This window comes from Ostrea edulis, chromosome 7 (assembly GCF_947568905.1).
Source record: "Ostrea edulis chromosome 7, xbOstEdul1.1, whole genome shotgun sequence".
Lineage (NCBI taxonomy): Eukaryota > Metazoa > Mollusca > Bivalvia > Ostreida > Ostreidae > Ostrea > Ostrea edulis.
Window position 1 is genome coordinate 85,565,621 of NC_079170.1, and position 25,053 is coordinate 85,590,673.

Below are 25,053 nucleotides of genomic sequence, written 5' to 3' on the forward strand. Positions count from 1 at the left end.
GATACGCTCCACTGAGTTCTACAGGACCAGTAGGAAACCAGTACCCTAGGCTATTGATACGCTCCACTGAGTACTACAGGTCATGGTTATAGGGTAAAAAATGTTGGTACCCACTGAAACGTCTTGTCACAAGGAATACTCATGTGAAATATCAAAGCTCTATTACTTACTGTTCAAAAGTTATTAGCAAGGTTAAAGTTTCAGACAGAATTACAGAATGACAGACTGGACAAAAACAATATGCCCCCCCCCCCCCCCCCCCGATCTTCGATCTCGGGGGCATAAATATCCATAACTTCCTTTAATGTTAAATTATCTCAATAAAAATTACAGGTGCACAACTTAGTTATACACATACTATATATACAAAGTTTGAATAAAATCTGTAGACTGTTTTTAAGATATTCTCTGGAAAATAACATCCCCTCAAAATCGAAAAAAATATCCATAACTTCCTTGAATTTCAGTTAGCGCCACCTCTAGATTCAGCTACAGACATTTCTGTTTTAATGCATCTTTCATTTGCCTCTTCATAAGGGAGTCCAGTGCTTATGCAAACTAAGTGTATCATGGCCTCTTTCAGAACAACAAATTTTAAGTACTGATGTCCCATTCTGTAAATAATTCAGAAACAAGAAATGTTTTAAAATCATTAACCTATGCCCACTGTGTGGAAATATTGAAGAGAAAAACAAACGGAACATGACCTCTAATGCATAATATATCAGAAGGAATACTTGCAAACTTACAAAGGATAAGCAATAAAGATTTGCTCGAGTTGTTCATTTTTGCAGTCAACAAATGTGGAGTAACGGGAGAAAATAGATCTGAAATGAAAAAGTACTTTTCTTTAAATGAAGGTAGCAAAATCAATTTAATGTTGGTGATAATGATATAAAACAATAGGTCCATGGCCCACAATGCTCACTTGAATAACCCCAGTCCTACTGTTCTTCACAATATCATGTTTCAAAGATTTTTCTTTTGTCTATTCTCATGAAAAAAATCTGGGCTTCATATTTTGATTCCATTCTTGTCGCAAAGTATCATGACTTAACTAAACATGAATCCATACTAACAGGGCCCTGCTGTTGTTATGATGATTATTTTTAAATAATCCATTCTATTTTTTCCTTTTCTTGAGTATCTCACCCCTTACTTTATCATACTTGAACTCAATTCATCTAATAATACCATATGCCAAGTTTTGTTGAAATTGAGCAAGTGATCCTTGAGATAAGAAGTCAAAGAGGAAAATAGCTAACACATACACATATGGGCAAATTTTAATCAGAGCCTTTGCCTAAGGTGAACTAAAATCTGCAAAAATTTAACCTACTCTAATGCATATTAGATATCTTAATCATACAAATTAACTGTTACACATGATAACTACATACAAGTTATTCAAGACTGATGTATCTGTAAGTTTCTGAGAAATAATAATTTTAAATGTGTTATCATATTAAGTATATCCCCCCCCCCCCCCCCTGAAATAGAGATCAACATACCCTGGTAAAAATTTGCTGGTGCACATCATTTCATAAAGAAAATGTTGAAGGTATTCTAATTCCTACATAATTGAAAGAAATAAAATTAATTACACATTTAATATGTTAATGTCACAACCTTTTCTTGCTAAAAGATGAATGGGACATACATTTCCAAATATGTTCATTTGACATAAGACTTTGGCGGACTTTTGAAATGTGAATTAACTTATTAAGGTTTGTGTATTTTGAATTCAAGGTCAATAACTCTTTCAAAAATAGTTCAACAAAGCCCAAACTCTCAAACTTGATCTGAAACCCAGTTGTCGGAATTGCCAGATGAAATCTGAAAATTTTCAATGCATGGATGGATGCACAGACTGATCACTATAGGGCTCCCATCTATTTTTATAGGCTGGCCCTAATAATGTCATGCTTCTGAAGTAAAAACATGCTGGCTAAAGTTGAAAAGAAACCATCTTTAAGAACACTGATGCACTTCTTACCTCGGGTTGAATATAATTGGCTCCAAAACAATATTTTACAAAATTGTCCCTGTAAACCTTTTCAGGGTTGTTCATGAATTGATGATGCCGCTTATGTTCAACCTCATCACTGAAAATAAGGACAAACGATTTACAAATTAATCTGCTATGATTTGCATCATCGATTCGGACAAGGAGGAGTTTTAGTGATCTTTATCATAATTCAATAGACAGATTTTGTATTTTGTATAGAAATTCAAATTTTACAACAAGCATGCACGGAGGTCAATGTTCATGGTATAGAAGAGGTGCATGTAGTACAAGAGGGAAGAAGGCGCAAGGAGGGGAGGGGGGGGGGCGAAAAGATACATATGTATTCACATACATACACAATATGCATACAAGAATGTGTATTTAAAATTAACAACAGCTAATTATGAATTTTTCAACATTTCTTCTATAAACAGGTATAGATTGGTGATACTTTCATGTTTAATGGTAGCTAATTCCATACAAGTACGCCTGAGTAGTGAAGAGCATTTTCGAATAAGATGTTTGATGTTCTGGTTAACAAAAATTATAATTTAATTCGGAAGGCAGGGAATAGGAATCACGAGTTTGAACGACAAGATCTCGTAGATATTCGGGGTTCATACCATAAAAAGTTTTGTACGATAAAATACACTTATACTATGTAATTATAATTCAAATGCATTTAACCATCCTAATTTTTCATGATTTTGATGGCTCATCAGGTGCTACGTTAAGAATAATTGAAAACTTACCATTTGGTTAAGCTGCAGTTCATAATGTCTCTAACAGTTTTCACAATGCTGTTTACCTGCATATACATGTATGTGCTTATGTGTATTATAATATCAGAATGTAATATTTAAAGGTTTATGTACAATGTACTTAATAGATTATACCAATATAATGAACATTATGCAGTTTCTTTGCGAAGACATTTTAAACAGACTTACATTTCTTGAGATGAAATCTGTATTAATTTCTGAAAATGTAAAGGCATGACATCAAATATCACTCGTTATAGGTCATATTATTGTTATACCCCTAATAAACAGTGTTGTGAATTCTTTTTGGCGCCCCCAGGATGTTGTGAATTCAAGACTGTATATTCGTTAACTGTGTTAAATACTATTTCTCTCTCGCACAAACAGTTCCTATGTAATTTCTTATGAGAAAAAAAGTCCAACATTAAAATAGTGTTACCTATTATGCCGAGAAGTCTTTTAGAAGAATACTACTATGTACTAAACAGGATTTTTTTTAAAAATTTGACACTATGAGACAAGTTAGCTAGCTGGTGTTTCTATAATCTAACCTACCAGAAGAACAAGTTGCATCATCATTTGCTCCTGTGCATTTGCTAACCCAGTTGATCTCTTCTGAAGGTTCAATATTGTCATTTTTCATAGTACTTATGCTCTATAAATAGATATATGTGAAATGTATGAGCAGGAAAACATATTCATGAATTAAATTGACTGTAATTACTAATGTTACCAGGACTACCTGCTTATATTTTGTGCAGTGTATTTTTCGCATTGGTTTTCTTGAAACAGAACACACACTAGATTTTCTGCTGTCCTCCAACTCTCTACAAAGTAGTAAATATATATTCTTTACACGTACATTTTCTTAGGGTCGTCAAGATCCATATTTTTTGTTACATTTTTAGCAATTTACCAGAAAACTGACTCATTCAGAAAGGCCCTTCAGAGAACTTAATTAATGTACTATTTGTTTTAATGTTAATGCTTTTAAGGAAAGAGACGAGTAAAAATAATACTGACAATAATTTTCAAAATGTTTCAGTATGTACTTACACATCTTTATCCTTGATAGTTTCTTCTATATTTGTATGACCATATCTGAAATATATCAATACCTCAAGTTTTAAAAGTTTGAGCGAGACTCTTGAGTGCAATGTATTTTTGTACATTTCAATAAAGCTAAAAAGGCATCCACATGAAATCTGAATAAGGTTGGATAGCAATCTATAGTACATAATTCAATAAAACTTACTTAACAAATTTAATTCAATTCTTAAAAAGTTAAGACTTTATTTATGGAGATCTATATTGCATAACTGCTTGTACAATACTAAACTAATAATGATTAAAAAATTAAAGCAGTAATATTTTGAAAACATCATGCAAAATCCTTCTTAATGAATTTCGAAGAGGCCCATGGGCCACAAAGCTCACCTGTGTCACCAAAATGTGCCCCCTCCATACCTTAATTTGAACCAATTTTTTATCTAGTACTCATTAAGGAAGCTTTCACATAAGTTTTGTCTTCATTGTTTTAATTGCTACAGTGGTTCTTAAGAGAAAAATGCTACCATAGTTTCACTATTTATGAATAATCTCCACTTTGACATGGGTGTGACCCTTCATTTGAACAATTTTGCATTTCCTTTAGCCAAGGATGACTTATGGGAACTTTGAACTTAGCTCAATGGTTCTGAGGTAAAAATTGTGTAACATTTACAGACAGACAGGGACAGACAGGCAAATGGACAGACAGACAATGAACACCAGTTAATCAGAAAAACTCACCTGAGTTTATGGCTCAAGTGAGCTAACAACAAATTCTAAACTAAACGTCATGCTAAATGTATCTTAATTTTAATCTCTGTTGATATGAATTTTGCAATGACTGGTCTAGGTCCACCATGATTTCCATTCGGTAATCTATGGATTGCCAACACATCCTTTGGATTTAAATCTACGCCAACTTTTTGTTTGAGAATGGTACATAAATCCGATCTCAGATCCTCGTCCCTTTTCTCTTTCCAACCCAAAAATTTTATGTTGTTTTTTTGGGAGTACTGTTGATTGTAATTAGCTAATTGTAAGGCATCCCCTGACATGATTTGGCATTGTTTTAGGGTTTCTTTCAGTGATCTCAGTTCACGATTTTGTCCAACGAATTTCTCCCACATAGTTTCTAGATCTAAATTGAGCCCATCTGCCATTTCTTTCACTTGACGTTCGAAATCTCTGGCTTTGTTGTCTATTTTTTGATCGAAAGTTTCTCTGACTTCGTCCGCGATCTCCGATTTCAAATCTTCTTTAATGGTTTGTTTAATTTCTGTCAGAATTTCTTGTTTTAATTCCCCCTTTAATTCCGATTTCACTTCTACAATAATGGATGCAATTATTTCCTTTACATCATTCTTATTCACCATTGTTTGTTGTATTTCATGCAAGCTTTGCTGAATTTTACTCAAGTCATTCAATATGTCGGGGGCTCCACTAGGGGTATCGATGTCCGAACTACTTGATCTCTGTTTCTTATGCGGCTGTTTTTCTGAAACCACCGTTTTTTAACAGCAGCCGGGGCTGACTGTAAACTCAATTGCACTAACCTTCTTTCCGATGCTTTCTGCGTATTCTCTGGTACTTTTTTGTCATGTTTTTTCTCCTCTTTCATTGAGCTCGGAGTCTCCGTCGACATTTTGAAAAAAACAGTTCGATGTCAAGAACACGTCAAACACACCACAACACGCCAAGGATCCAAGAAAAAAAGTCTTATCACATAAAGTATGATATTATCGGGTATTCTGCACCAGAAGAATTCTGTGGAACTTTAAATATACAAGATATTGAGAAATTCAGCGGAGCTCACTTTTTCCTCTCCTACTCCGTGTCCATGTCACGTGATCTCTCAATTTTTTTTTAAATTGCTGCACATATCAGTTGTACTGATTCGTAAATTGATATCGGATTATTCAAATCTAAAGAGTGTAGATTATACTTCTAGATTCTGGATTTTATACTGTTGATTGGCGTGAAATATACATGTATGTTCATGCACATGTATATTTAGTATAAGGTTTTAACGTTTAGAATGTCACGCATGTAGAATGTACCTATGTACGATTGATTCTTGTTACGATGTTGTAAAGCTTTATTGCTTTGAATTTTTAAACTCTGGGTAGAAGTGAGAAAATTACCATTTTAAGGAAAATGACAATTAAATTCTGTATGTAGCTGTAATGTTAGTTTCACCCGAGTTTTGTTCCGTTATTGTCGCATCATGAAAATAATAGATGCGCGTGACTAGATCAAAGCTGTAGTAGGTGTTGATATTACGAGCTTAAATGATTTTGTTCTTCCGATATTGTCTTGGATAATTATAGAATAAGAAATATAAACTCTGGCAGATTGAATTTTTGTTAAAGAATGTTGTCAACTGACATGATAACCACGAAATTCTTATATCAACTTTGGACGATGAAGATTGTTTTAACAGACCGCCGAACCCGTGAATCGTGACAGCTAGATGGAAATTACCGGCCTCTTTAAGAAGTAAAAATGTGATGAAATGTTTGAAGTGTAAATGATTATGTTAGTTACTAATGATTTATTTACTTATATTTACATAAAGTGCTTCATTATTTGTTTTGGTGCATACGGTACACAGTTTCGTATATTTACAATGTATTTGTAGGGATCATATGTATGTACAATGTAAGCACAGGCAAATACACTGAACACGTACATTAAATTTTAGTGCTTTGAAATACATGCAAATGTTAACATTATCATAATTTATTTACTAATGCAAATGGTCAAATCCAATGATAGAATGTGTTTAATTCACTATGCATCAATAAAGTAGGCACATATTGGTTACTTATGTAAAGATAGAAAATATGCGATTCAATTATCCGGACGCTTCATTTATCCGGACGATTTTACTGGGAACCAAAGTGTCCGGATTAACGAGGTTCCACTGTAGTGACCAAAATTAACACCCGGACCACAATTAACATCCGTATAGTGACCAAAATTAACATCCGTATAGTGACCAAAACTATCAGATTTATGAAGCCAGGGGAGTAAGGATACATCTGTAGCACAAAAGCCCGGGCCTGCACATAATTTTCACACAAAAAAATTAAGTTGTTTCTGCCTTTAAAAAAATTAAGTCGTCTATGCCTATCTCGGCACTTTCTGGTTAGGGTCACTTTGGTTTGCTATTTCCATTCACCAGAACATTGAATCAACGGTACTAGGTTGCATCCTAAAGTACATTAAGTAATATATTTGCCCTTCAAAAATTGCCCAATTCGTGTGTACACAGCCAGGACAAAATAAACAATCCAATGCAGTTCATGGTTCTTCAATAAGCGGCGAGTTCACCATACCATCTAGGTAAGGGTACAGAGCCCCAACAAAAATAAGTTTAATTATTGTTTATCCATATCTATATCCAGGCTTTTTAAATAAAATCTGAATTTTTATTTGAAATTTTCGTATCAGCTATATTCAAGTGATTAACGCGTTCCTGTAAGTCCGAATCAATATGACGATGAAACAGCCATCTAGAATGCTTACATCCGTCCTGTATAGGGCAGGGAGACACGTTGTGGGCCTTAATCGGTCCCCAGATTCCTTGATACAAACAATTCCATTTATCGTTTCTTACGCCCCTGGAAGCGTCATTATAAATTCGGGTTACGTTTGCTTATCTGTGTACAGAATGGTGCATGCATCAAAATAATAAGTCTTTATGATGGTCATATACATTTTATTTAAGAAGCTATTCAAGATATGCATATTTACAATATGTACACGAATTTTTCATGTCAATTAATCGTATACCACTAACATTCACGTGGAGATCAAAATAATACATGCAGATCATATATTACTTAGAATATGATGATCATTTGTCAGAGTTTAATAATCAGTGACTTATACTAATAAACAGAACACAATTCAATCATCATACACAAAGTGCCACTGTTCACAACTCAATAAAAAATTAGATTGTAAAAATGCCTGACAATTTGATTGATATTTATGAACCGCCTGTTACTATTCTCTCTTCATCATAGATACATGTAGATATCTGATGTAAAATAAGTATATACAGAACATGGTTGTATTAATTGATGATAACTCTTGGGACTGAACACCACCGCGGTGGTCTAGAGGTCTAGAGGTAGTGTTCGCCCCGCATGCGGAAGGTCAGGGTTCGAATTCAGGCCGCGACAGACCTAAGTCGTTAAAACAGGTAGTGACAGTTCCATCTGACACCAAACGCTCGGCACCAGGCGTGAATGTTACGGGTCCTCGGAGATGACCTTAAAAACGATTGTCCTGTGTCACAGTAGGTGTGGCACGCTAAAGAACCCCCACTGTTCAATGGCCGTAAGCATCGAATATATGCCTAAATTTGAAGCCCTTCACCGGTCTTGGTGCCGTCTCCATGTGAGTGAAACATTCTCGAGAGGACGATAAACAAGATACAATCAACCAATCTTGGATCTTGGGTCTGATCAGATGTGTTAAACACGGTGTATATTGATGCTAACTCTTAGGTCTGATCAGCATCATTGTCCCTTTTAACGCTGCAGCAAATTTCCCACCACCCCAGTTGGCGTATTTCCCGTTCAGATTGGAGTGATCACAGGACTTGAACCACCATGCTCCGTGACCCCTTACAGCACAGTTACTGTTCCACTCGTCATTATCGTGATCCTGTGTCGTGAACTTCATGCCATTGTGGTACTTTAAGAAGTCTCCTAAAACAAAGCATTGATAACTGTTATAAACATAAACTGTCTCCTACAACATAGTATTGATAACTGTTATAAAGATCAACTATATCCTACAACAGAGTATTGATAACTGTTATAAACATCATGTGTCTCCCACAACAGAGTATTGATAACTGTCATAAACATAAACTGTATTCTAGAACAGAGTATCGATAACTGTTATACACAGCAACTGTCTCCTACAACAGAGTATAGATAACTGTTATAAACATCAACTATCTCCTAGAACAGAGTATTGATGACTGTTATAAACATGAGCTGTCTCCTACAACAGAGTATAGATAACTGTTATAAACATCAACTGTCTCTTACAACAGAGTAATGATAACTGTTATAAACATCAACTGTCTCCTAAAACAGAATGTTGATAACTGTAATAAACATCAACTATGTCCTACAACAGAGTATTGATAACTTTTATAACATCAACTGTCTCCTACCACAGAGTATTGATAACTGTTATAAACATAAACTGTCTTCTAGAACAGAGTACTGATAACTGTTATAAACATCAACTGTCTCCTACAACAGAGTATTGGTAACTGTTTTAAACATCAACTATCTCCTACAACAGAGTGTTGATAACTGTTATGAACATCAACTGTCTCCTACAACAGAATATCAATAACTGTTATAAACATCAACTGTCTTCTACAACAGAGTGTTGATAACTGTTATAAACATTTACTGTCTTCTAGAACAGAGTATTGATAACTGTTATAAACATCAACTGTCTCCTACAACAGAGTATTGATAACTGTTATAAACATCAACTGTTTTCTACAACAGAGTAATGATAAATGTTATAAACATCAACTGTCTTCTACAACAGAATATTGATAACTGTTATAGACATCAACTGTCTCCTACAGCAGAGTATAGATAAATGTCATAAACATCCACTGTCTCCTACAACAGAGTGTTGATAACTGTTATAAACATCAACTGTCTTCTAGAACAGAGTGTTGATAACTGTTATAAACATCAACTATCTCCTACAACAGAGTGTTGATAACTGTCATAAACATCAACTGTCTTCTAGAACAGAGTGTTGATAACTGTTATAAACATCAACTATCTCCTACAACAGAGTATTGATAAATGTTATAAACATCCACTGTCTCCTACAACAGAGTATTGATAATTGTTATAAACATCAACTGTCTCCTACAACAGAGTATTGATAACTGTTATAAACATCAACTGTCTCCTACAACAGAGTACTGATAACTGTTATAAACATCAACTGTCTCCTACAACAGAGTATTGATAACTGTTATAAACATCAACTGTCTCCTACAACAGAGTACTGATAACTGTTATAAACATCAATTATCTCCTACAACAGAGTATTGATAAATGTTATAAACATCAACTGTCTCCTACAACAGAGTAATGATAACTGTTATAAACATCAACTGTCTTCTACAACAGAGTATTGATAAATGTCATAAACATCAACTGTCTCCTACAACAGAGTACTGATAACTGTTATAAACATCAATTATCTTCTACGACAGAGTATTGATAAATGTTATAAACATCAACTGTCTCCTACAACAGAGTATTGATAACTGTTATAAACATCAACTGTCTTCTACAACAGAGTATTGATAACTGTTATAAACATCAATTATCTCCTACATTTACTGTCTTCTAGAACAGAGTATTGATAACTGTTATAAACATCAACTGTCTTCTACAACAGAGTATTGATAAATGTCAGAAACATCCACTGTCTCCTACAACAGAGTACTGATAACTGTTATAAACATCAACTGTCTTCTACAACAGAGTATTGATAAATGTCATAAACATCAACTGTCTCCTACAACAGAGTACTGATAACTGTTATAAACATCAATTATCTCCTACAACAGAGTATTGATAAATGTTATAAACATCAACTGTCTCCTACAACAGAGTATTGGTAACTGTTATAAACATCAACTGTCTTCTACAACAGAGTATTGATAAATGTCATAAACATCAACTGTCTCCTACAACAGAGTACTGATAACTGTTATAAACATCAACTGTCTCCTACAACAGAGTATTGATAACTGTTATAAACATCAACTGTCTCCTACAGCAGAGTATAGATAAATGTCATAAACATCAACTGTCTCCTACAACAGAGTATTGATAACTGTCAAAAACATCCACTGTCTCCTACAACAGAGTGTTGATAACTGTTATAAACATCAACTGTCTTCTCCAACAGAGTATTGATAAATGTCATAAACATCAACTGTCTCCTACAACAGAGTACTGATAACTGTTATAAACATCAATTATCTCCTACAACAGAGTAATGATAACTGTTATAAACATCAACTGTCTCCTACAGCAGAGTATAGATAAATGTCATAAACATTCACTGTCTCCTACAACAGAGTGTTGATAACTGTTATAAACATCAACTGTCTTCTAGAAGAGAGTGTTGATAACTGTTATAAACATCAACTGTCTCTTACCACAAAATATTGAAAACTGTTATAAACATCAACTGTCTCATACAACAAAGTATTGATAATTGTTATAAACATCAACTGTCTCTTACCACAAAATATTGAAAACTGTTATAAACATCAACTGTCTCCTACAACAGAGTACTGATAACTGTTATAAACATCAACTGTCTCCTACAACAGAGTACTGATAACTGTTATAAACATCAACTGTCTCCTACAACAGAGTAATGATAACTGTTATAAACATCAACTGTCTCCTACAACAGAGTATTGATAACTGTTATAAACATCAACTGTCTCCTACAACAGAGTATTGATAACTGTTATAAACATCAACTGTCTCCTACAACAGAGTACTGATAACTGTTATAAACATCAACTGTCTCCCAAAACAGAGTATTGATAACTGTTATAAACATAAACTGTCTCCTACAACAGAATATTGATAACTGTTATAAACATCAACTGTCTCCTACAACAGAGTAATGATAACTGTTATAAACATCAACTGTCTCCTACAACAGAGTATTGATAACTGTTATAAACATCAACTGTCTCCTACAACAGAGTATTGATAACTGTTACAAACATCAACTGTCTCCTACAACAGAGTATTGATAACAGTTATAAACATCAACTGTCTCCAACAACAGAGTATTGATAACTGTTATAAACATAAGCTTTCTCCTATAACAGAGTACTGATAACTGTTATAAACATCAACTGTCTCCAACAACAGAGTATTGATAACTGTTACAAACATCAACTATATCCTACAACAGAGTATTGATAACTGTTATAAACATCAACTGTCTCCTAGAACAGAGTATTTATGACTGTTATAAACATCAACTGTGTCCTACAACAGGGTATTGATAACTGTTACAAACATCAACTGTCTCCTACAACAGAGTACTTATAACTGTTATAAACATCAACCGTCTCCTACAACAGAGTATTGATAACTGTTATAAACATCAACTGTCATGTGATTGGTCCACAAATAATTCAGAGACCATTCGGATCATCCCGAGACTAAACAATGTCAGTGCGGACCATTCACACGACACATAACAAATTCGTACTCTGTGACCTCCTTTAAGGCTGGCAATGGAAGAAAAGAAACCATATCCGATCAATGCACGCAAGATTGTGTCAAATAAAACAGATGAGATGAGTTTTGAGTTGAAGAGACTTGTAGTATGACCTCTGCCTGACCTTCCGCTTGTCAAAATTCCTTAGGTAATGCTGCAATATCTTGGAAAATGTGCCCCGTAGAGGGGACATATTTTTGCCAATCTCTAAAGCTTATGAAAATCGTGAAACGATTACATAAATTGAAAGAGGGATGGGATAGGCATGTAATCCACATCTTTCAGAGAAATTATAGCCGTAAAAATATTAAAAGGAGGTGGGGAGTAAGTAGTATTCATATTTCAGGTGCCTGGCATGAAGATTCAAGACCCCCAAAGATTTAGGATTTTAAAATTGGCCAACACACCCATCCCCTTTTACTTTTCCTTTTCAATAATGTTTGACCAGTCACCTTACAAATTACGACCACCCCTCCCATTCATTTAAGAAATAAGGTAGCATTTTTGAGTGTTATTGGGATATGAAATGAAATTGGTCATGTTATCAAATTCTATAATGTAGGTGTGATCACGTACCAACTTCATGTCATATCCCAGTAACACTCAAAAATAATATTTCATTCCTTATATTTATATTTCGATTTGTGTTCTTACCGAGCTTCTATACTTATGTAGCAGATGACCGAATGTTGTTTAACATCCCTCTCGAGTATAAAATATACGTGTGTATATTTTATGTATATATTTTATATTATGTTATCTATTTTTCTATTCTCTCATTTATCTGTCTGTGAATATGTTTTATACAGGACCACAATGTAAACTAGTCATTTGTACTAATTGTGCTATCCTGTCTAAATAAAGAATTTATTATTATTATTATTATTATTTCACTGATATGGCAGATGACCGAAGTAATTACCGATCGGACAACACAGAATAGAGTTTATTAGATTTTTTCTCGAATAAATAATTAGGAAGAATATATTTAAGAGAATATAAGACATGGATATTTGATTTAGAAGGTTAAAAAGGGCGAAACAGGTGTAAAATAAAGGTAATTTAGATCGCAAAGTCTACTGAATCGATAAGCGATGGGGAAAGCGGAGCGTTGGCCTAACACAATTGTTGAAGATGGATTTCGACAGAAATTCAGAGAATCTGAGGGAATTGACGGAAGATGTATGGATCAAGTTAACGATTACTTATAAATACCCATCCGGTTGTCCTCTAGCCATTAGAAAAAACGATGCTACGTGCCTGATATCGTGTGTCTGTGATAGTGTATGACACCTTCCGAGTGGTGATTTGATTGACCCGTCGATCGTAAGATGTCTATATATGGAAATACGTTTTTATAATAACTGTAATGACACTGTAAGCCGGTATTTACCACAGGCAATTGCATCGCATGGGGTCGATTTTACTATTAAAGAGTAAAGGTATAGAACTCTTTGTATAGGGTACCCAAGTTAACTGACGTAAAACAATAAACGAATTGAAATAAAATTCTACTTTGTATTCTAATATATTCATACATAATTGATCTACATTACTACCAAAGTTCATCCGAAATCCCGTATACTTCCCAAGATATGCAGAAATGAATTCGGAAAAATGCCTATTATTTTTTGGTCTACTTTTAAATAGTTGGGCCCTGGCACTATATTACTAAACAGAATGTTTGAGCAAAGTAATTAGATAGAATGTGCAGCATGAGATATCATTTCTAAAATTTATATCTATATTTAGAGCTCTATACCTTTACTCTTGATATAGTAAATTCGACCCCAAGCGATGCAATATTGCCTGTGGTATACACTACATACTGTATCATACCCACCGTTCCTGAATATCCCGACACTGTAAGCATGAATATATTAGAATAGAAAGTAGAACTTTATATCAATTCGTTTATTGTTTTTACGTCAGTTAACTTGGGTACCCTATATAAAGAGTTATATACCTTTAATCTCTATATAGTAAATTCGACCCCAAGTGATGCATTTGCCTGCGGTATTTGCTACATACCTGAATATCCCGACACTATAAGCCGATATTTACTACATACCCGCCGTTCCTGAATATCCTGACACTGTAAGCCGATATTTGCTGCTCTCATCTCCAATTTTAAATGCAGAGTACAGGGCGAACGCTTTCTCACCAGCAAAACTCAACAGCTCCACTCGTAGTTCCTGACTTGTCTTTGTTAAAGAGTGAATTGCATCATTTCCTGGAAAATATGGGTTGTACATTCAGTGGATGATTCAAAGGGATTAGGACCTCCCCATTTGGTTAAATATTTGTAACACATATGCCCGTATTTTACCACCTTGAGATCTAAAACCCAACAGTTTTGGGCATAAAAGTTAAAAACGTGGGTTTCATGCCACCTCTGAAACTTCCATTTAATAACTGCGCCTTTGCAAACAAGAGTTCTTTAACTACGAAACTGTTACTCCCAAGGTAACAAGATAAAAATAGCGCATCTGAATTCTTACCCAGTGAAAACTAAAGAGGGCAAGCAAACTCATTTCAAAACTGATGAGTTTAGGTTTTAAATATTTTTGCTCATCTAAGCCAAAAGCTCAACTGAGCGTTTCTGATTACCTGTTGTCCGCCTGTCTGTAAACATTACACATTTTAACATTTTCCTAAGAACACAGAGACGTTTTTAGCTAATATGCCATAAAGAAATCATTAGATAAAGGGGTAAAAGGGTTCAAAATTGTTCAATTCAAGGGTGATATCTTTTCCAAAGGTGAGATAATTAAGAAATTGTGAAAATACTTGTATGGTAACATTTCAAGAACCATCGGATCAGAAAAAAGCAAACCTTATATGAAATATTCCTTTCAGAGTGTTTATTCAATTTTGTACAAATCATGACTCCCAAGAGAAGACTGAGGTCACAATAGGGAATCAAACTTTTAAATGTGGATATAGAAGGAAAACTTATTAGAAATGTATTTCTCAAGAACAGCAAGGCCTTAATTAGTCATCTCAATATGCAAGTATCCCCATGTAATGTTGATTCAAGTTTGCCCAAATTATGAACGGGATAGGGTGGGGCCAAAATATGGAATCAAAATTTATAAACTGGTACATATAGGGAAAACTTTAGACATACATTTTTCGACAGTAACCGGGCCTTGATTAGTCATATTATATCCTCGAGCAGTGCAGAGTCAACTTGGTTTAAATAGTGGTTCCTGGAAGTTGACTCTATGAACCTATATCCTGATCATGTAAACCGTAGTCGAAATTAGTATGTAAAGAAGGGCTTAATAATTGGCATGAAATACGTCAGACAGCATTGGACCCAATGGCAGGTTGTATTTGTGAGTGGGATTGTTATACATGTAATAATAAATATAGAATATGCAAAATGCTGACTTTACACGAGACTGTTAAAAATACCATATGCAGTTAATTATGAAATATTGCCGCATGAATATGGACAGTTGATAGTGGAGAAGCTGAAATCACCCCAATTGTCGTAAATTTTAAACGTTACTAACGCCAAATATACATGAAACGTGAAATGTTGTTGCAATGCATGTACCTCACTTTTATTAGGCCATTTCCTGTATGCAAAACTACTTACTTTTCCAAAATATAATGCACACAGGAGCACATATTTGCGTATACCTATACCATGTTGCATGTATAAATAGGGTTCAACTTAAAATTACCAGAGTTGGGGAGATGCATGTCTATCGATTCATTTTTGTTTTATATCGCAAGACTACTTAGATTTACTTTTAGTTAACATGGTTGAAGACCTTGACCCAATGACATATTCATGTCAACCTGTTTTCTATCTCAGTTGTTCTACATATAACATGAATAGTAATCCTACCAATCCAGTAGTTTTTGGATGGGTCTCCAAATCCTTTCTTGTAATCTGTCCAAGTCTTATAAAAGTCGGTAGAACCATCCTGTCGTTTTTGAATAACCTACAAAAAATGTACAAATCTCATTTCCATATTATGTATACAAAGTTCATATCGAGGTTTGTTTGTACCAATCCAAACAGTATTTATCAGGTTCGCAGATCACATCTCTTCCTCATAGTATTCTAGAAAATATGAAGCCGTCGTCATTTAGTACAAAAACTTGTGGACTATTTCTATACTTGTTGAAAGTCATTGAAAATATACTTCTTCTAGACCTTTATTTACTTTAAATGGGAGGCTAATTTACATATTAAAGACAGGCAGGTCACTAATCACGTGATTAAAATGTACGGTGTCAAAGACTCCATGTCATAATAATAATAATGATTGGTTTTATATAGCGCCTTTTCCAGTGTATGCTGCTCAAAGCGCTTTACAATAATCAATGTACATTATTACCCCGGTAGACCTTATATCAATATAGAACTTCCTCAGCCTCCTAAGAAACATGCAGTGCAAGCTGCCATTACAAGCGCTAGAGCACTAACATTCTAACAATATCTTTCACTGTCTATAGCCAGGTACCCCTTTTACACTTGAGTGGAGTGAAGAAAATCATGTAAAGTGCCTTTCCCAAGGACACAACGTCAGCCCTGCCGAGGCCAGGACTTGAATCCACACCCACGACCTTTCGGTCGAGAGTCTGACGGCCTAACCACTCGGCCACCGACGCCACCAGGATGTTTTCTCTTCACTAGCTATGGCAGCATCACTTATCAAATTAATTTAAACATATTTTATTGTCTGGATGTTATAAAAAACGGATTGAGCACAAGTTCTTAAAACTTAGAACGCCCTATCTTAAATGACAATTGATTACATATATGATAATGTTCAAGAAATGAAACACAAAGGTATCAAAGGTCAAAAATGATTAGCTTTCACTGTTCGTTATTTTCACCTTGCATGAAGCAATTATATAATAAATTATATATGTAGATATATAAGTACAATTGATTGATATATACATGTATGTATAATTGATTAATAATTTTTTTAATGAATTGGAATAAATTAATTTGCACTTACAAAAAGTTTCACAACTGTTATAACTAATGTGGATAATGAAGATTGTAAAAACGAAATAACCAATTACAGGCCAATTTCTTTAATTAGTATAATAGGGAAGGTAATGGGAAAATGTGTTTATAATCATATGATCAGTTATATATACGAAAACCAAATCCTGTGCAAGAATCAGTCAGGTTTTATTAAAGGCGATTCCACTGTGAATCAACTTTTGGATATTTCTAACGATATTGGTAAAGCTATTGACCAGGGAAAAGAAGTAAGAGCAGTCTTTTGCGATATCAGTAAAGCATTCGATAGGGTTTGGCATCGGGGATTGATATTCAAATTACATCAGACAGGTTTCTCAGGTAAAGTTTTATCTTGGTTAGAAGACTATATATCCAATAGAAGACAAAGGGTAGTTATCAAGTCCAAAACATATATGGCAATGAGGTGGTAAAAAAATGATAGATTTTGAAGATGAATATATTTATACTATTATAAACCATAGCAATGATTTTTGGCGTGATGTTTTTCAATCATGGTTACATGTAGCAATGATTCGAGCAATGGATGAAAAGTATTCCATGCAAAAATGCAGTTCTATTCCAGTATGGCATAACACAAATATGTGTGTTGGTAATAAAGACATTTATGTTAAAACATGGTATCAACATGGTGTGAAAATAATTGGAGACTTTTTAGATGAAGATGGAAATTTTTTATTACTACAATATTTTTCACAAAAATTTAGACTAGCAAATGTATGTACAATGCAATACAACAGTATTACCAGTACTATATCTAAGTTTTTAAAGACTTTGTCTGTTAAGAGATCAGATGTTAAAAAAAAAATTGTACACCATTTATTCCTTTTTACTTTGAATTTATACTGTTGAATGATAAATGTTCCAAAGTGTTATATGATATGATAAATAGTAATGATCTCATACCCAAATCAATTCAAAAATGGAACACTGAATTATCTGTACATTTAGAAGGAAATGATTCTGTCAAAGAGCTGTTTAAAGTTTGTTTTAAAACAAGTATTGATACCCAAGTTCAGTGGTTGCAGTACCGAATTCTTTACAAGCTCCTTCCTACGAAATATTACCTCAAGAAAATCAGTATAATTTCAGATGACTGTTGTTCGTTTTGTAAAGAAAATGTAGAAACAATGCAACATAATATGTTTATGTCTTGTTCTTGTACTTTAGCACTTGGAATAATCTTAGCATGCCTATTTTCAGAAAAACATCAAAAAGAATTGGTTTTAATGTTAGTAATGTTATTTTATGTGAAACGCCTCTCAGTTTGTGTAATAAAGTTGTTAATTTCATAATTCTGTATACCAAACAATATGTTTTCAATTGTTCAAATTTCCTCATATTACTGGGTTGATATATTATCTTTCTTTCAAATACAAAGTTGAAAAATTTGTAGCAATTAAATCATGTGAAGTTTTGAAATTTGACAGACTTTGGGAAAACTGGAAAATTATTTTTGATCTGTAACCTAGAATAAGAAGTATTCAACCAATAATGCTGAACTAGTAGTGTGAAAGAGTGTGAGAATGTATAAAATTATTAATATGTATCTTCATTACTATTACTGATCATTATGTGAATATGGAAAAAGAATAAATTAAAAAAAAAAAAACAACTCCAAAAAAATGGGTTAAAATTAATGCTGGAGTTCCACAAGGTTCAGTTTTAGGACCTCTACTATTTCTCATTTACATTAATGACATTGTCCTTGACATAAAATGTACCATTAGATTACATGCTGACGATACTACTCTATATATTGTCGTTGACAACCCGCAAAGAGCTAGTGATACCCGTAACTGCGATCTTCAAAAGATTCATTTGTGGTCTAGGAAATGGCTCGTTAACTTCAATTCCTCTAAAACAGAATCATTAATAATAAGCAACAAACGTACACAAACTACTCACCAAGACTTGTTCTTTAACAATTGTGTCATAAAAAATGTTGAATGTCATAAGCATCTAGGCGTTACATTTTCCCAAAATGGGTCATGGTCATTTCATATTCATACAGTTCTCTCCAAAGCTTCTGTTAGATTAAATTTGCTACTGAAAACTTGTCATATATTAGATAGGAAATCATTAGAGAAGTTTAATTTTTCTTTTATCAGACCTATTCTTGAATATGCTGACGTAATATGGGATAATATTTCAACTGAACTTGATCATAAAATCGAACATCTTAATCAAGAAGCAGCCAGAATCATAACTGGGGGTACAAAACTTACAAATATACTTAATCTTTACAAAGAATTGGGTTGGGAACCACTTGAAAGTAGAAGGAAAAAACATAAAATTATCCAATTTCACAAAATGGTCCACGGCCTAGTTCCCGAGTACTTATGTAATCTTGTTCCTCCCAAAATATATGAATCTCACTCGCATAACACAAGACAAGCTGACAATATTTTACAAACCAAATGTAAAACCACGCAATACAAAAATTCATTTCTGCCCAGTAGTATCTCTCTGTGGAATAGTCTTCCAGACGATGTGAAAAACAACCCCTCAATATCAAATCTTAAAAGGCATTTGAACAGAAATATTAAATCCTCTCCGCCATACTTTCTCACAGGTTCACGACAAGCTCAGATTTTACATGCACGTCTGCGAATGAATTCCAGTTCATTAAAGTATCATTTATTCACAAAAAATATTGTCGACAGTCCTTTATGCTTATGTGGTGAAGTAGAAGACAACAAACATATCTCTTAGAATGCCCATTGTACCATCAACTCAGGGCCAGGTATCTTTTAAATCTAACACAATTGTGTAACATTAACACAAATACCCTGCTTTTTGGAAATTCACACTTATCAGTATCTGAAAACATAACTATATTTCAATCAGTACATAAATTTATTATACAAAGTAAAAGATTTGCTGTACCCTATAAAACCTGATATATCAGCAATACTTTCGCTTGCATTCTAATATTTGCCTTTTGTATATGTTCTAAATGATGTTGAAATATTCACACAACCCCATCACACATCATCACCTTTGTTTTATCATTATTTTGTATGTACATGTAAATGACGAATCGCATGTGTATGTTATTGCCATAACCATAACACGATTCTGATTTATTAATGTAAAATAGGAGACGGATTTATATAAGTGCTAGCACTTGTTTCCGAATCCTGTTAATTTTGCATCTGTTTGTATGTTTCATGTAATGCTTCATTTGATAAATATAGTTTAAACCAATTGGTTAATATATACATGTATGTACAATTGATTAATATATGCATGTAGTACGTACAAAGTAATCGCTACGCAAATTCCACCAACTAAATAAAGGATATGATACATTTATATCAGTTCACTGTATAAGGTTGTTCCTATAGACGGTAAGCTTTGTTGCAAAGCTATACTTGTCATGTTTAACTGTTCAATAAGTGAAAATAATGTATTTGACTGTACAAGTCAACTTAATTTGGACATATTGTGTACAGTGCGTTTTTGCTGGATATTTTAACACTTGAGACCTACACAATATTCTAGATGTTCTATTTGGAAGAATTAGATTGTGGTGGGGTAAAATGTTTGTTTGTACTGTAGAATTTCTAAAAACAGAATTCTCTAGAACTTCTGTTACATTTCTGTACAATTAAACGTAAATATCTTAGTGATACGCACTCGATAGAATTACTTTAGAGAACTGGACTTAAAGCGTTTCAAGCAGGCTACGTGTGTGAATTCAGGCGGTAAGTCAATATCGGATAATGTTTTATCAACATTGATAAGGCCTACTATATATCAACATTTCTGCATTGCTTTATTTTATTGTAAATTATATATAAAAATTGTTATATCTTTGAATTGTGTGTAATTGAGATTTGTTGGACTTAGAGGGCAAGTCCGACCCATAACGATATTGAATTTAATTGTACAATTAAACACAATTTGAACACATTGTGTTTGATGTACAAGTCGGAGATGTTTGTTACAGAATCGTGCGTTTTAATACAATCAATTTTCCCATTTACGTACACTTCCCCACAAAGCTTCTTTTTGAGAGATTTAAGTTTTCTGCTACCGTCATTTATCTGTGACCTACACAACTATTCGTGTTCATCTTACTGATGCAGCTAAAATGAAATCGGAACTCCTCGAATGTTTCGCGCACATCTATGTCGAGTGCGCGAGACATTCAAGAAGTTCCGATTGAGCTAAAATGCATGTAAACGAATCCCTCGATTTCATGTTATTCTACTATGTTTCGAATCATTAAATCTTATTTTTTTAAAATACATTTACTCAATATTACGATTTAAATAACGCTGGTATCTGATACAACACAGATACCGGTACTTTATACTGCGTTATCTTCACTTTCCATAAAAAAAAATCTCACGGTTTGTGTTTCTGATTTCCATGTACTCACTGTCTAGCCCCCTCCATCTGTAGTCATGTCACAGTACACTTTCCTTATGTGATAACCCACATATATAGAATATACGCCATCTTTTCCTTTCACGTCTGGGTCACTTTGTAAAATCCCCATACAGCTTCCATGCGGTGAATTCAAACTCACTGCAAGAAAGACATGGTCAGCGATTGATTGGTTCTAGTGATATAAAACTAGTACATATTAATGCGCATTCTGATGTACGTGTTTTGATGCGATTGTTGACTCATAAGTAGGACTGGGTATTGTCTGGAAAATTGCAAGATATTGTATTATTATACAAATTAATGCATGTATTGCAATATTTTTTATTAAGAATTAAAACAATTTTTTCCTAATGATCATTGTAATAGGTCTATGGTGTAGTGATCATTGTAATACTTATTTGATCAGTCATTACAAAATGACTTATCTTTAAACATGATATTATCTATAACAAAAGCAATACTGAATAGTGCATACACATATGCTGTAACTACATCTATAAATAGAATCTCAGATGAAAACTTTGATAGGTTCCCTAATCAGTTTTCGGATTTCATTTTCATCATGACACGTGACTAATATTTTTTTGAATAAGTTAGGTTAGTTCCTATGGCTCAAGGAAGTTTCATACAGCATTATAGGGTTTTGTCTTTAAAATTCTAACTAATAGTGATTTATAGGAGCCAAAAATGTCGCTGAGTCGAAACTTTGAGATGGTCCCTCGAATTATATAAACGGCAACTTGCTGATTTTATTTCATTATATTATCATATACATGTATGATCAAGACTTTCACAAATATTAAAAAGGTTGAAAACTCTAGGGCAGAAATATGAAAAATATGAAAAGTTATTTATTTTCGGAGAAAATCCCATAAGGTCCCATAGTAAAGGTGCTGATACATTGAGACGACCCCTACACAATACTGTACAGGCAAAATAATTTTTTATTTTCTTAATAAAATGTCGAAAGTACAAGTCATCAATGATACACATTTAATAAAAATCTCTAGGGCAGAAATAACTGTATCCAGACCCCTTAAGTGTTTCGATGGTGTGTCATATCAAAGCTATTTAACGTTTAATATCATCTAGTGATTTCAGCACTACAAAATTTCTTTATTGCTTAAATATGCATAGACAAATTAAGAAATAAGTACAGTACACCCAATGTTTTTCGAATAAACTGTTCATCATGGGTTCACCGTTTGCTCATCGTTCACTTTGCGTTCGCATAAAAATTTGCGCTCCGTTCGTGTTCTGTGTATGCTCACCATTAATTGTTCATAAACCGTTTACAAATTTGTGTTCATTATTCACTCATCGTTCGGTCTGCATGTGTTCACCCTTCGTTCACCGTTCAAGTGGGACAAAGTAAAATGTTTGAAGGACTGTAATTAGTTATCTATTCAAAACGAAGCAAAATTCAAAATACTGTATGTAGATGACGCATTTGAAGATGAATCATTTCATACCTCTGATGATACTGTTGTAGCATCATTTTGTTCTCAGTAGCCTGGCTTGATTAATAAAATTAATAATTCAAAATTTTAAAAGTTAATCATACATAGAACATGTGTTCGAGCCTCGAGTCATTTGTGAGACATAGGCATAATAAGGAGGTGATACTAGGAAATTGCCAAATAAAAGTTGACGATTGGAAGATGAAATATTCCCGTTTGCTATAGAGCCGAGTTGTTACTTTACACCTATTTTCAATAAAATATACAGATATGAAGTAGATACAGGAGACTATAATGTCTTGTATTTAAATTCAGTGGGATATATTGAATCGTCACATGAATGAAAATTCGTATTGTTAACACACAAATCCTTCTCTGTATCTCTGAACGCAACAACACTTTTTCCTTTTATGTAGAAACTTTTGAAAAAATTCTGCTTCAAACGATCGGCTAATAAAGGAGCACAAATAGTGTCAACGAGAATTCTTATATATTCCAATATATTTTTCACAACAGCTACTGTATAGGATATAATTTGTATGCAATTAATTTGTGGCTGAATAAAACAAAATGTACTTACATGTACCTGATGAAAGTTGTGTAGAAATATTAAGCAGTTGTAAGTCATGTTGCTGCAGAGAGCCATTGATCATCTGGAACTGTAGCCTAAAATCATCATTGTGTTTGCTTATTGTTTTATTCATGCTACTAAGGTTTTGAATGTTTTGCTTGTTGTAAACATACATCATTGTCAATTTCTTACCTAAGTTTAGAGTTCTCTTCCTGAACTCTTTGGTTTGTTTCATTAAGAATCATTAATTCTTGTCTGAATTTCGAATTCTCATCTTCCATTTTTTCTGCGAGAACACTTATTCCTGTCTTAATAAGACTCTGAATTTGTTGCATTATGAGGTTTTTATCAGAATTAATTGCCTCCTTAACGGTGTTTAACTCCTGTTTTAGCTGAGCGTTTTCTTCCTTCATCACTTGGTCCTTTGCTTCAATAGACTGTAATTCTGTCGTTATGTAACGTAACTTCTTCTTCAAAGTCAGACTGTTGTTTTTATTGTCTAAGGCATCCATCACCAAGCCCTGGATTTTCTGGGTCATGGAGAATCTTATTAGACTCTCTTGATTTAACAGGTCTCGTAATGAATTCGATATTTTTGAAGAAGAAGTCAAAGAGGATAATTCCGATTTATTGTCGGAGTTCATCTCCGGATGCGACTGCACACCAACTACTCCAATCATACAAAGCAAACCGGCAAACAAGACACACTGCATGATTGTAAATCAAGTTTGTGGCTCTCAACACTATGTTTCGTCAAATTGTTGAAGACGACCGATTATATATTTAATGAAAATCAGAGCAATTTATGTTAACCAACCAATGAAGTGAAAATGCTTACGTCAATTCTGATACGATACACCTACATTTTGCAGCATTCCCAAATTCCTTAAAATCATCTGATATGATTTGGCATCTTGAGATGATACTAAGCATCTGTATACTGTATATAAAGACGTCAATTCAAGTTATCTGTTTTAGATACTAATTTCTTACATCTGCAGTATGATAACGATCGCAGATTTACAGTTATAATATCTTAATTTAGGGAATAAAATATCTTTTTACGTCAATTGCACATCGATTTTATATTATCTTTTCTCTCACATTTGTAAAGCGCTTTAGAGAACTAATGTTGTTAGGGCGCTAAAATATAAATCTTTTAATTACAATTACAATTTGACGTGTGTTGGATAAGACACGTTATCATAATTCGCTAATTCAACAAGTTCATAGTGAGACCCGCATTTTAGAAACCGATTAATATATTCATACTGATATACTCTAATGGGGAATAATTTCACGGGTTGTAATTTTCGCGCTTTTTTTCATTTTAGACACATTCGCGGGTTCATAAATTCGCGGATTCGAATCGCTATAAGCCCCCCCCCTCTTTTTTTAACAACAGATTGTGTATTAAAGAGAGGTTTTTAAAAATATTCACGGTTTCATAAATTCGTGGA

General features: G+C 33.7%; 4 protein-coding genes across 4 annotated transcripts in view; 1 reads left to right on the plus strand and 3 right to left on the minus strand.

Moving 5' to 3' along the window:
• LOC125653998 (serine/threonine-protein phosphatase 6 regulatory ankyrin repeat subunit B-like) overlaps positions 1–25,053 on the plus strand; it is a 1,068,599-nt gene that overhangs the window by 357,499 nt on the left and 686,047 nt on the right. The gene's annotated exons all lie outside the window — the stretch shown is intronic.
• Positions 287–4,302, minus strand: LOC125657128 (uncharacterized). The gene is made up of 9 exons (XM_048887791.2): positions 3,826–4,302; positions 3,512–3,596; positions 3,325–3,424; positions 2,959–2,987; positions 2,761–2,816; positions 1,997–2,105; positions 1,512–1,573; positions 750–827; positions 287–614 (listed from the first exon to the last, which is right to left on the minus strand). The coding sequence occupies exons 1-9, from the start codon at positions 4,005–4,007 to the stop codon at positions 464–466; spliced, it is 852 nt and encodes a 283-aa protein (XP_048743748.2). The 5' UTR covers positions 4,008–4,302; the 3' UTR covers positions 287–463.
• Positions 7,526–19,123, minus strand: LOC130048815 (ryncolin-1-like). The gene is made up of 4 exons (XM_056145886.1): positions 19,070–19,123; positions 16,007–16,103; positions 14,216–14,377; positions 7,526–8,540 (listed from the first exon to the last, which is right to left on the minus strand). The coding sequence occupies exons 1-4, from the start codon at positions 19,121–19,123 to the stop codon at positions 8,326–8,328; spliced, it is 528 nt and encodes a 175-aa protein (XP_056001861.1). The 3' UTR covers positions 7,526–8,325.
• On the minus strand, positions 16,006–24,345 carry LOC125657113 (uncharacterized). The gene is made up of 4 exons (XM_048887764.2): positions 23,786–24,345; positions 23,603–23,688; positions 21,552–21,700; positions 16,006–16,103 (listed from the first exon to the last, which is right to left on the minus strand). The coding sequence occupies exons 1-3, from the start codon at positions 24,304–24,306 to the stop codon at positions 21,555–21,557; spliced, it is 753 nt and encodes a 250-aa protein (XP_048743721.2). The 5' UTR covers positions 24,307–24,345; the 3' UTR covers positions 16,006–16,103; positions 21,552–21,554.

Bases quoted from the DNA above. Each gene is read 5' to 3' on its own strand.
- LOC125657113 (XM_048887764.2), bottom strand. From the start codon at position 24,306: ATGCAGTGTGTCTTGTTTGCCGGTTTGCTTTGTATGATTGGAGTAGTT. The intron at 23,689-23,785 runs GTAAGAAATTGA...TGATGATTTTAG, and splicing joins GAAGAGAACTCTAAACTTAG to GCTACAGTTCCAGATGATCA. The intron at 21,701-23,602 runs GTAAGTACATTT...TCTTTCTTGCAG, and splicing joins ACAACTTTCATCAGGTACAT to TGAGTTTGAATTCACCGCAT.
- LOC125657128 (XM_048887791.2), bottom strand. From the start codon at position 4,007: ATGTACTATAGATTGCTATCCAACCTTATTCAGATTTCATGTGGATGC. The intron at 3,425-3,511 runs GTAGTCCTGGTA...ATCTATTTATAG, and splicing joins ACTGCACAAAATATAAGCAG to AGCATAAGTACTATGAAAAA. The intron at 615-749 runs GTAAGTTTGCAA...AATTATTTACAG, and splicing joins ATCTTTATTGCTTATCCTTT to AATGGGACATCAGTACTTAA.
- LOC130048815 (XM_056145886.1), bottom strand. From the start codon at position 19,123: ATGCTTATGACATTCAACATTTTTTATGACACAATTGTTAAAGAACAA. The intron at 16,104-19,069 runs GTGAGTAGTTTG...CATTTTTTGTAG, and splicing joins TTGTTAAAGAACAAGTCTTG to GTTATTCAAAAACGACAGGA. The intron at 8,541-14,215 runs GTATGTAGTAAA...GCTTTGTTTTAG, and splicing joins AGGATATTCAGGAACGGCGG to GAGACTTCTTAAAGTACCAC.